The sequence below is a fragment of the Geotrypetes seraphini genome, chromosome 14, assembly GCF_902459505.1.
Source record: "Geotrypetes seraphini chromosome 14, aGeoSer1.1, whole genome shotgun sequence".
Classification (NCBI taxonomy): Eukaryota; Metazoa; Chordata; class Amphibia; order Gymnophiona; family Dermophiidae; genus Geotrypetes; species Geotrypetes seraphini.
Genome location: NC_047097.1, coordinates 76,213,516 through 76,226,853, shown reverse-complemented (window position 1 = coordinate 76,226,853; position 13,338 = coordinate 76,213,516). Strand labels below are relative to the sequence as shown.

The 13,338-nt window shown below is 40.7% G+C and overlaps 1 protein-coding gene across 1 annotated transcript in view; it reads left to right on the top strand.

The window, feature by feature from the left end:
- WDR76 (WD repeat domain 76) overlaps nt 1–12,014 on the top strand; it is a 52,675-nt gene extending 40,661 nt beyond the window's left edge. Inside the window, exons 11-13 of the mRNA XM_033920360.1 lie at nt 6,503–6,655; nt 6,778–6,828; nt 9,847–12,014. Of these exons, the coding sequence (XP_033776251.1) occupies nt 6,503–6,655; nt 6,778–6,828; nt 9,847–10,105 (463 nt within the window). The 3' untranslated portion in view covers nt 10,106–12,014. The remainder of the gene's footprint in view (nt 1–6,502; nt 6,656–6,777; nt 6,829–9,846) is intronic.
- Nucleotides 12,015–13,338: the final 1,324 nt, after the last annotated feature.

Here is a 13,338-nt window from a genome sequence, read left to right as displayed (position 1 = left end):
TCCACTCAGGATTTTGTAGACTTCAATCATATCTCCCCTCAGTCGTTTCTTTTCCAGCTGAAAACCGCTTTAGTCTTCCCTTGTACGAGATGAATTCCATCCTCTTTATCATCTTGGTCGCTCTTCTTTGAACCTTTTCTAGTGCCGCTATCTTTTTTGAGATAAGGAGATCGGAACTGAATGCAATGCTCAAAGTGAGGTCGCACCCTTGAGCGATATAGAGGAATTATTTACCATCCCTTTCCTAATAATTCCTAGCATCCTTTTTTGCTTTTTTGGCCACCACTGTACACGTGGCAGAAAATGTCAGCATATTGTCTACAATGACACAGATCTTTTTTTCTTGAGTGCTGACTCCTAAGCACCCTAAGTAACTATGATTTGGATGATTTTTCTATGTCCTGGAGAATTTAGTGCTTTATATAGTTACTGAAATGCAAGGAAAACTTGCGTTTTCAGGTTTCCTTGAAATAAAAAGAAGTGCTTTACATTAAAAGACCCATTGTTTGATATTTACTGTATACTTGTGAATTATAAAATAAATAAAGAATTAAAAAAAAAAAAAAAGAAGACCCATTTTCATAGCACTTAAACATACAAAGGACCATAGGTTACCATAGGTGTCCGAGTGCTTTGAAAATGAACCCCTAAATGTCCTTTGCTCTTGGTACTTAAGAATAACTTTAGTTGATAGACAGAGATGATCAACTCTAAAATCGCACCACTCTATCACACACAATCTTTTTATAAATATATGAAATGGATCCTCAGAAAGCTGACCAGACTATGATTTGTGTCTACCTTCTGCCTTCTTTCATTATTGCTCTTCCTAGGATAAGCGGCATAGAATCTGTTTTATTGCTTAGGATCTAGCTAGGTACTTGGGACCTGGGTTGGCCATTGTTGGAAACAGAATACTTTGCTTGATAGACCTTCAGTCTATATGTTCTTGTCAGTCCAATCTTAAATGCATATAAACATATTCAAATGTTTTCACAGTATCTTCTTCAACATAAGACAAAACACATATCTCCAAAACTGTGTGATTGCAGACACCTCTCCTGATATGAATTTATGTCTTGAAAACACTGCATCAGGATGTGGGCACCTACAAAAACTTCTACTGTATTGAAATATTTTCAGAATTTGTGTTTTTCTTCAAAGATTTTGGACTTACTGTAGCTCTGCAATGTTGACTTACTTTAGGAATCCTATTACTGAATTGTGGTAAACACTAGGAGCATGCTTACAGCACGCTAAAAGGGCTTCTCATGGAGGAGAAGAGGAGATAAAGACGAGACATAGTTCACCTCCCCACATACTAACTACAGTATCATAGGATAGTAAGGCATCTATATATATAAAATCGGATGTATGTATGTTCCAGCATAACTCCGAAATGCATGGACAGATTTCAACCAAGCTTGGTATACATATCACTTACTATCTGGGGAAAAATACTATTGGGGTGGGAAGGGGGTGACATTTAAAAATTATCGTAAACAACAGATATTATTGTCTAACTCAGTGTCCCGCAAACTTTCTTGAGCCTCGGCACACTAAAGGTAGTGGCCGTGGCTCGAGGCACCTGGAAGTGCGCAGATATTGCCATGATGACATCACACGCATGCGTGATATCATCATGTCAACATCTGCATGTGTGTGAAGGCCCTCCAGGTGGGCCATGAGATGCCAGTGGGGGGTGCCAGAAAGGAAGAGGGCCAGAGAGAAGGATAGGTGCTGGCACCAACTGATTGCCTACAGGACGTCCTGTAGGCAGTCATCTGGCGCTGGCACCGCTCCTCCTCCTCCCCAGTGTACCATGGCATACCTGAAATCTCAGGAGGCACTGAGATACATTGGTCTAACCCATAGTTTTCGGGCTCACTGAGATGAATACTGACACTCCCGATGCTGTTTAAGTCCAAGTTCAGCCCATAGAGAGGGACATTCCTGTGTGTGGGGGGGGGGGGGCTTTTTCAGATAAATAAACACCCAAGCAACGCCGGGTGATCAGCTAGTGATACATAAGGGAGAGAATTCTGCCTCTTCAGGCTTGCTCTAAATGAGTAATTTTTAAGTATTGAAAAGTTTTAAGTCCTAAGTTGAAGTTGTATATACCTGTTTGTTCACTATGATATTGTGGTAGGTGATTCCAGTGTTCTGGCCTTTGATCTGAAAAAAATCAGCTGCCTGGTATGTTCATGAAAAGTTCACGGAAGGAGGGTAGAGTTAGATCAGCGGTCTCAAACACGCGGCCCCCCAGGGACTATTTTGCGGACCACAATCTGTCCTCTCCACTTCACAAGTTTTCCGATTGTGGAGAGGACAGTCGCGTACAGACCGTGACTGCGGCTCGCCTAAAGCAGGGGTCACCAATCTGCTTCCCTTCCCGTCTCACTGCCCTCCCCCAAGCCACCAAAATCAGGGAACAGGCCAGCGTCAAGGTCTTAGTTCCCTGCTTATCTTCCCCAGCTTGGAGCCGACTAATTCTCGTCACCCGACGTCAATTCTAACGTCGGAGAGGAAGTTCCAGGCCAGCCAATCGCTGCCTAGCTGGCCCGGAACTTCCTTCTCGACGTTAGAATTGATGTCGGGTGACGAGAATTGGTCGGCCCCGCGCTGGGGAAGATAAGCAGGGAGAGCTAAGACCTTGACGCTGGCCTGTTCCCTGATTGCGGCGGAGGTGGCCTGTTCCCCAATGGTGGTGGCTTGGGGGAGGGCAGGGAGAAATAAAGAAAGAAAGGGAGGGTACAGGGAGACAGAAAGAAAGAAGGGAGACGGGACATAGACAGAAAGGGGCATGGAGAAAGAAAGACAGAAAGAAAGGGCGGGCATGGAGAAAGAAAAAAAGAAAGAAAGGGGCACGTCCTCTTAATCATCACTTTCAAGTTTGTCTCGTCCATGTCCTCAATGTACACTTCCCTTCTCTTTAATTAAACTTTACTTTTATAAGCATAACTTTTTATCCCTATTTTAACATTTTATTGTAAACCGGCTAGATACCCGTTGATGGTCAGTATATTAAAAATTAATAAACTTGAAACTTGAACTTGAAACCAGAAAGACAGACATATAGAAAGAAAGGGAGCATGGAGAGAGAGAGAAAGAAAGAAAGAAGGGGGCAGGGTGAAAGAAATAAAAAGTTGGGGGATGGAAGGAGACAGATGCCAGACCAGGGGAAAGGAGGGAGGGAGAGAAAGGAAAGAAAGAGATGTCAGACCATGGAAATAGGGACGGAAGAAGAGAGAAATAGAAGGGAAGGTAAGACATGGAAATGTAGATTTTGAAAAAATCAGAAAAATTTAATATTAAGTTAATGCCAAAGATGGATGCAAGGCAGAAAGTGAAGACAGAGAGAAAATCAGTCAAAGGACAAGAAGGCCCTGGAAACAGTTAAAAGCACAGAAAAATAAAGTCACCAGCCAACAAAGGTAGGGAAAATGATTTTATTTTCAATATAGTGATTGAAATATGTCAGTTTTGAGAAAGGAAAGATATTAAACTTTAAATGTGAGGGCCGCAGAAAAAAATAGTTAATGACAATTTTGCATAAGGTAAAAACTCTTTAGAGTTTATAAATCTTTCCTTTAACTGTTGTTGCAAAGTTGTCATTTCTTTAATAAGACATTAACTATTTTTTCTGTGGCTCTCCTAGTACCTACAAATCCAAAATGTGGCCCCACTAAGGGTTTGAGTTTGAGACCACTGAGTTAGATGATTTTGGGAAGAGGATCTTAAAGTTCTCAAGATTTAGTAGGGGTCAGTAAATCGGTAAAGATAAGGTGGGTCCTTGTATAGATTGGTTTTGTATTCTAGTAACAAAGTTCTATAGATAATTTGGTGGGGGTAATGCCTTGCATTCCTCTAAGGACCAAATCTAAAATAACTCCCCCTCTTGTCAGTTCCCGGACCAGTTGCTCCAAGAAGAAGTCATTATGATATCTAGGAATTTTATCTCCCTTGCACTCCCCGATGTAACATTTAACCAGACAATGTTGGGGGTAATTGAAATCACTAGATAACTAAACTCATGCTCTAAATCTACACTACGGGGAACCATCCAGCCATCCAAGCACACCTAACCGAGCTACAGAGCAAAGAAAACAATAAGTGGAGGAAAAAACATCAGTTGGGTATCATTGAATATTTCAATGTTCCTAAGGTTGGCACAAGACTGGTGCTATATATCCAGAGGAAGGTTCCACACTCCCCCTTCTTGAAGAAGGTTCCATACCCCAGCACTTTTTTGCTGTGTCCGCTGTCGCCTGGTGCTATAGTGTGAGTGGCCGGCTAGCTTGGTGAAGACTGATCCCTGATGCAGCTTCGGCGAAACAAGGACTGTTCCTATTGGGTCCTGTGGATATCTCTACCGCTGTTGTGGGAGTGCACCTAGTGGCCCCATTTATGCAGTGCAGGGCTGAGGCACCGGATTAGTGATTTTCTTTACCTGCTCTATTTGCTGCTGGTGGAACTGTGTCTTGTGCCTTTTTTTGTGTGTGGGGGGGGGAGGAATGTGGTCCAGGAAGCCAAAACGCTGTTGACAACACCATCCACATCACGTCTGGTCTGCAGATGGGTGCTTCTGTACCCCTCAGAAGGGAATCGCAAACCACCACTACCTTACGCCTCCTAGTGGTCACAGATCCAGTAATGTTTGGAATTTCAAGCTTTGGTCCTTCCTCTCCTTGGGATGCTCTCATCTCCTCCACTTCCAGGCCAGCATACCTGTTCTTCAGTTCAAGGGCGGGGGTAGTCACAGTACCAATCTTGCAGTGTTCCGTAATCTGAGTCCAGCTGTCTTCCTTAAGCAAGCCTTTTCTTCCCCACTGCTGGAAATCTTTGACACCTCATGAAGCATTTCATCGATGCACCTCTCATTCTCACAGATGCCTCTTACTCTTGCCACCTCCTCTCTGTTTCTTCCTTCATGAGGGATTCAAGCTGAAGACAGCTTGCACGTGGAACCACTCCCTCTGCCTGGGTAACATTTTCTGTCTGCACAGAGAAAAAAGCTGTAACTTGAGCAGCAGCTTTGGTGACATGATGTTTCCCAGCTATACTGTGGTGCAGAAGTACTTAAACCTGGAAGAAAAAAGAAAGAACAGAAAAATCCTACCAAAACAATGCCCTCTTCCTGGTTGGCTGAAGAGCCTATAAATCAAAAAGCTCTGCCTTGGAGTGGGTGGGAGGGAATTTATACCAAGCAGAGACTTTCCTCAGCAGCTATTTGTGACCTAATCTGACTTTATGCCCTGAAATGCAACCTAAAATTCTGATCTAGACTAAAACACTCTAAAGCCTACACTATTGCCTAACTGTAAATGATCTTTAATGCTGAGCCTCTAAACTTCTCTCTTAGAACCAGGCTTACTGATATCTAAAAGCAGGTCAGGTATTTTACTCTAGGAATGGTACCTCCTGTGATGCTTCTTACATTGCTGTGTGAATTGTTATATGTGGGCCCTACATCTCGAGCAGTAAGGATGTGCCTAAATGAACACAAATCGAGGATTAATACTCAAATGGAATTTGCACCTTTGGTGAAGCACTGGTATGCGAAGCATCATTCCATTGATAGAAGAGATTGAGTTATAGATGTGATCCAACCTGTTAAATTATCTGGAGCAGAGATGGCTTTTTCAGTTAAATACAGTAGCCTCGGAAGGTCTCAGTGAAGAAGTAGAGCGGATGACATTGATATGATTGTGAGTCCTAACCCACACGAGGCATCTGTCCTCGTTTAAGAGGGGAACTCATAAAAGAGCGCTACCGCGTTGGCGTGCGCTAAACGCTAAAGAGGCCCCTAGGAATATAATAGATGTCTTTAGCATCCTTTCATGAAGTCCCTTAAAAGTGTGCTGTGATTGTTATCTTATATTCTCTGTGGGACCCTTAATGTGCTGACACATGCCATCTTAGATTTATTTATTTAAAAAATTTATATCCCACATATCCAACAATTCTATGCGAGTCACAAATAAACATACATAATAAAATACACTGTGAACACACAACAAAAACAAAACAACACAGCATAAATAATCTCTAATAAAACAACAAGAAGTGATAAAAAAAAAAAATGAAAACAATAACAGAACAATCCCGTCTAACAAAAATCATATATCACAGAGTAGAAGCATAGAAACGCTCAAATAGCCCAGTTTTCAACTTTTTCCTAAATTGCAAAACATCAGGCACTTGTCTCACTTCCAGTGGCAATAGGTTCCAGCAAATGGCCCCCTGAACTGTCAACATAGTGTTCTGGATCCCTGATAGCACTTCAACTAGCAGAAATGTTTGGACAGAGTGCTTGGTTCCAGTGTGGCTGCTAATGTTTGCTGCTGAAGTCCCATGACATGCTCTTCTGGTAAGCAGGAGGTTGGGCCACAAGACCTGTCCTTTCCTACTGTGTTTGTGTGTGACAGGTTGGTTGTTGTCACTAAGCATGGGCTTACAAAGGAGTTCTTGATATAAGACATATGTGTGATTTATACTGCAGGTGTGTTTCTGTCTATGATGTACGCCACCTGAAACCAAGAGGCAACAAGCCAGTGTCTTCTCTGAGTGGCCACACTAAGAGTGTTGCTTCTGCCTATTTCTCTCCTACCACTGGTAACAGAGTGGTCACCACGTGTGCAGATGATCGGCTTAGGTAAGGGCTGCAGCATGGCTCTAGACACTTTATAGAGACGAGCCTCCTGCAACAGGAGCATGCAGACCTTAGAGTGGCCTATATTTTTCTTTTGCTTTATTTGTTTTTGTTTTTTTTTGCAGGGTCTATGACACCAGTTGTTTGTCCTCCTGTTCCATTCTGACTACTTTACAGTAAGTTTAACAAATGCATCTTGCATATCATTCCTACACTAAACATGTGAGTAATGAACTGGTTCCATCCTTGCAGGCTGGTAGGGAAGAGAGGTTCCAACAGCTAAAAAAGTATTTCAATGCAAGTAAATGTCTGAGGCCATGAAAATAATAATCAAATAGCCACTTCTTGGGAAGAATGGGGGTTCAGCATCTGTTTTAAAGTCACAGACCCCTGCCAAGTGCATTTTGCCTATGCTATTTTGGTGTGCTTCTGAAGATGAAGGCTGACCGCCTCATTGCTTGGTGTTGTCATCTGGCTTTTAGCTTCTGATCCCAGGGCATCAGGCATTTCCAGTCAGATTTTTTTTCTTCTTTAATCTGATTTAGAAGTAATTTTGAAACAGTCCACAATCAGAGTGGTACAGTCTGCAGGTACTTAAACCTGTGGAGTTTACAATAGTTTTGGAAGAGAGAATATGTATAGGTTGGATTGGTTTTTGTTTTGCTTTGAAACCTAACATGGATATAAGGTAAGATGCTTGAATTTTCACAATTGCAACATAAATATGGTCTGAATAAAAAACAAAATTATAAGTGGTTGCAATTGAAGCAGGCTATTCAGGTGGGGTTCCCTGAATGGAAATCTTTAAATGATCATTACAGCTTAGAATTCTTATGTTTCCAGGCAGATTTTCTGGGTCACCAGGCCGCAAAGTGGTATAAAATTATATCTAATTATTTGAATAAGAAGCCTAAAAATGGATTAAGAGATATTTGGAGCATTGAGATTAAGCATCAGATTAATGCATCTCAATGGCCACGTATTTGGTCTTGGAGAATTAAAGGTACGATGTCGGCATCTATTAGGCAAACATGGTTCTTTTTGTTGCATAGAGCATTCTGGACCCCTACTAGATTACAAAAATTAGATTGCTCTAAGTCTAATAGGTGCTGGCATTGTAAAATTGAAGTTGGAACTCTGGATCATCTTTTATTTTATTGTCCATATATTCAGGCATTTTGGATATCAATATGGGATCAAGTTAATATGTTGATGGAGAGTCATGTGGCTTTATCCTATGACACAGTGATTTTTGGAATGTGTATGAGGGCCAAATGCCAAATATCTGCAGCAAACAATAAATTATTGTTGATTCTTACGGGAGTGGGAATTCAACAGATAACAACTAATTGGAAAGACTGTTCTAGATTGAATTGTAATTTTTGGTGGAACTCAGTTTGTCATATGTATAAGATGGAAAGATTTCTTGCGATACAGAGGGGGTATTTTAAAAGATTTCAAGAGGTGTGGAGGCCATTAATTGAATATTATAACGAGTAAAGTTTATTCTTTTTCCTTAGGGGATAATATATAGAAATGGGATGGGATGGGAGGGAAAAATATTGGAAAGATGTTGTTATGAAAAATAAGGAGATATATGTAATAGGATGGGATATTTATTGTTGTGCATTACTGGGTATAATAAAATGTTTAAAGTGTTTGAGGAAGAAGGATGGGGGGAGGGACAGATTTCATGTCAGATTAATTGTATTATCAAAAAGGGATGTATAATTATATATAAATTTGGAAGGAATATTTTATTGATATGGAAAAGGGTGGGAGGTGGGGGGGAATAAAAACATGTATAATAATATTGTTTAAGAATGCCAAGTGTGTTATGTAAATTAATTGTAATAATACTGTACACTTGTTGAAAGAAATAAAAAGGAATAAAGATTTTAAAAAAAAAGAAAGCCTGGGATAGGCACGTGGGATCTCTTAGAGAGAGGAAGAGATAATACTTACTGTGGACGGGCAGACTGGATGGGCCATTTGGCCTTTATCTGCCATCATGTTTCTATGTATTTAGCTGGACTTTGTGCAGACATTCAGTCATAGGCCCCAAATGTAGAATAGTTCAATTTTTGTATACACATATAAACAACATTGCTTGTGAAATCTGTATGTTTCTAGTTATAATTAGCCCCATTTGAAAATGTTCCTACTGCCTTCTTGGTTCCCATGGTGGAAACTGATGGTAGGCTTATGGAGAGGACGCTTTGTCTTGCATCGTCTGTATCATCTCATGCTAATAAGTTTCAAGTTTAGGGCAGTCTAAATTGAAGGAGTGACCAGAGTACATAAGAATGGCCTTACTGAGTCAGACCAATGGTCCATCAAGGCCAGTAGCCTGTTCTCACGGTGGCCAATTCAGGTCACTAGTACCTGGCCAAAACCCAAGGAGAGTAGCAAGATTCCCTGCTACCGATCCAGGTTCAATTCCTACTGCAGCACCATGTGACTCTGGGCAAATGACCATAACCCTCCATTGCCCAGGTACAAACTAAGTATGTGTATATAATACATAGATAAGAATGGCCCATCAAGGCCAGTAGCCCATTCTCATGATGGCTAATCCAGGGCACACTTGATCGTAACCACAGAAAGGTGTATCAGGTCCCATCCGTTTTCCCTTTCATGTGTTCTCTTGTAAGGCTGTGATGTTTATAAACCAGCATGAAATAAATCATTTTTCCAATAACTATACTTTGCTAAAATTGTCTTCTATTCCACATTCTCATTTTGAGATTTTCTTTCAAAATTTAGGAGTCTGGAAGTAGCTAAAGGGAGGGAGGCAGGTGCTAGAGTGCTGATATTTTGGGAAGGGGAAGAGCTATTGTTGTGTCCTGATTATTCCCCTGTGTAACAGCTAATGGGAATGGACTTGACAAGATAAGACAAAAGGACTGGTTTTGAATGTGGTTTAGGTAAATGTATGCTAAGCACCCTGCTTTTGATTCCAAAAAAGTTTGTTGGCATCTGAGAGCTAGAAATGTGAGCCTAGGAAGCTGCAAGTGACTGTGTCTTTCCTGGAAGTGAGAACAAAGATTCTTGCTAGCTGCAGAATAAAGTGAGTTGAGATGAAGAACGATGTTCTTGCGAGGTGTGTTGAACATTTCGAGATGAATTGTAGTATCACTTCCCAACCAGGACCACCATCTTATGACTTCTGTATCTTTCTTGTTTTGATACAGGCATAACAATTACACAGGCCGTTGGCTCAGCCGCTTTCAGGCTAACTGGGATCCCAAGCAGGAAGACTGTTTTGTGGTGGGCAGCATGGGCCATCCTCGACGGATTGAAGTTTTCCATGAGAATGGACAACTGGTTCATTCCTTCTACGATGCGGACTACCTGTGTTCCGTCTGCTCCATCAATGCCATGCACCCCACAAGACACATATTGGCTGGTGCTAACTCCAGTGGACGTGTCCATGTGTTTATGAATGATTAAGAGCAGCTCGTTCCAGCAAAGAGTACTAGATTGATCCCTATTGCCATATGCAGCCTCATTTTGTGATTGGATATACAGTAGATCCTGTATATTATAGGGATGGCGCTTACTAGGCAGATCTCTCCTATTGCTATTCAAGAGAGATCCTGCAGTATTTTACATTTTCTGCCAATAATGAACATAAAATGTTGTCCCCTCAAAGAGAGTAGAATTGAGCTAAGAGCTTCAGTCGCATAAGGCCTGGGTAATGTTTTGCTTCTCATGTGGGAAGGGAGCAGCAGTCTTTGGGCTTTTCTAAGTTCTTTTCTTACTATTAATGGTGATAAAGAGCACAATTGATGTAGGAAATCAACTATCTTTGGCTGGCTAATATTGCACACTGCCAGGAAATGGTAGCACCTTAGACTTGTAGAGAGTATGGAAGAAGCAGATAGGTTTCTTGCAGTATTATTTGTGCTTCTGTGTATAGTAACTGATCAAAGTGAGTGATGAAGAAGTGCACAGACTTTGGCTGCAGGATAAGGAGAGGCAGGGATTTGATATGGTCAGAACTGTGGAGGGGGGAAAAAAGTTACACTGGTTGAAGGGGAATTTGCAGTGTGAAGGTCTGCAAGGAAGAATGGGGTTTCTGTTCCTCAAGACTCAGTATGATGGATGACTGATTTATTTTAACCTGTGCAGAGGTTTCTTGTTTTTGTGAGAAGCTGGAGGATCTTCATTTTCTGGTTATATTTTAAATCGGTTTTACCTCAGTGTTAGAACTGAGACTTGGTACATTGCTGTAGTTGTTGTGTCAGAGGTAATATAAAACTGAAAGATATAGACTGAGGACTAAGGATAAGTATTTCTTCAAAGAAAGGGGATCCGGAAATGAAGGATAATTGGTTTACTCTTACTCTTCCACCAAAGTGGCTGTGATATTATGGTGGGTAGAAAAATGGGCAGCCTTGTATCTTGATGGCCACATTTTTCACAGTAGCCTGCCTAAAATAAAAATCCAGATATACATGTCAGTACATTCTAGAAGTAGCATTGAAGTGAAGGGACATTTTCAGCCTGCTCAATTGACACACCTAGTTAAGGGCTCTTTTTACCAAGCCATGGTAAAGGTTTCTACTGCAGGATGGTGAGGTAGGAATTTTATGCGTTTCAGGGCATTTACCTCTACTGTGGCTTTGTAAAAGCTAGCATACATTTCTTTTCAAAACTGTTCTAATAGCAGCAACCTGTGAAGCAGGGAGGTCGGGTTCATATCCTACTGTTGCTCCTAGTGATCATAGGCAAGCTGTGTAAGGGTTAAAAAAAAATATCACCAGTCCACTGCAGGAAAGCTCCGATGCTCACAGGAATTTGATGAATGTTGGAGCTTGATAAAAGAGGGCCTTAATCCTTTGTGCTTTAGGTATAAATAGGAGCAATTGTATAACTTGAGCTCTCCAGTTAGGCACCCTGATGCCATTCTGTAACAGTGTCTGTAGTTCAAGATACTGATCTAGATTGGTGAACTTACATTTAGCCAGATGTAAATGTGACCATACAACACACATAATTAAAGATGTAGGTTAGAGAGACGCCTGTGCCCATGTTTGCCCTCCTCCCCTTGCAGATATGTGGTACTTTTCAAAATAGTATATAAGTAAGTGCCAGGATTTTCTGCATTCCCCCTTAATTAAAGCCACCCAGTTATACATTTTCCCTTTTCGATTGTAAGCCCTCAGGGGACAGGAAAAGACCTTGTGTACATGAATGAAATGTGCCTTTAGTGAAAAAGTCATGAGCTAAATCCAGACTCCTTTTATTGTCTATATCATTTCAGACACCAAAGAAAGCTAAATATCATTTTCTGTGCTTTTGTTCTCTGTGTGAAGATTGTATTAAAATCTGTTTACAGTATTCCTTGGGCTTTGGCTGGAAATTGCACATTTTTAGCATCCCCTTAGGCTGCCTTAACAATACACATTGCTGCGTTTAGCTAAGGTAAATAGGCAACATGCTGACCACTCTTCTGCATGGTTAAAGTGATATGTACACAAAAAAGATGAGGCAGAGAATTAGTATCTTTTATAGACTAAATTAGTGACTCAAATTTTCTTCTTCATCTTCTTGTAATTTATTCAAATTGATTGATCTTTTAGCCTCTTCAAACCACTCGTATTATACATTCATCATCAACTGAAAATACACATCATCTATAAAGATAACCCGGGGATAAGGAAACCTCAAGTGCTCGCAGCAGTTTGACTTTTAGAACTGGTCTAAATCATAACTGCCTATCACTGGTTTCAGCAATCTCCCTGTACTAACAGTACTTCTATTTGGCTTTCGTTGTATGAATGTTAAAAGTACTTAGCTTATTAGTAATTCCTTATGATTTAGACCAGTTCTAAAAGTCAAACTGCTGCGAGCACTTGAGGTTTCCTTATCCCTGGGTTATCTTTACAAATGATTCCAACTGCAATGTGAATTTTCAGTTGATGAATGTATAATACAAGTGGTTTGAAGAGAATAAAAGATCAATCAATTTTAATAAATTACAAGAAGATGAAGAATGTGAAAATTTGAGTCACTAATTTAGTCTATAAAAGATACTACTGCTCTGCCTCATCTTTTTTGAGTATTAGGGTTTTTGTCTTTTGGGGCGTTGTAAAGTGATATGAACGCCATTTCCCCTTCTCCAGATCACAGAACAGCAATCTACTTCCACCAGTGCAAGGGACCTAGCTTCAACTATTTTATTTTGTAATTGTGAGACCTCTACGAATAGAAAACTACATACTCTAACTGAATGACCAGCATGGCAAAAGCCTTTGGATTTAGATGTGTGTATTTTTCTGTTTCTGAAGGGCTCTGTGTAAGATTTGAACCTAGGTCCCACTATTGCACTAACCAGTAGCTCATTTGTCCTACCTCACAGCTGGCTACTCCCTTTCCTAGTTTTCCCTAAAACCTTTGCCTAGGATGGGTTTGAGAACAGCTCTAAAGAGAACATGTTTGATTAAGGCCCAGTATAGCAATGCACACGATAACCTCACTAGCCTGTTTCTGCACTTGGGAATAGCGGTCACTGGTTGTGGAGCTTCAGAACATCTTTTGCATTCATTCTCTCCAGCCCCTCTCTAGAATTAGGGATGTGCAAATAACGAGACTGGATCCTGTTCATAATTAAATATTTATTGAAATTTAAAAATACTTTTTATGACATCAAATATTTTCTACTGTTGCTATATTGCAGA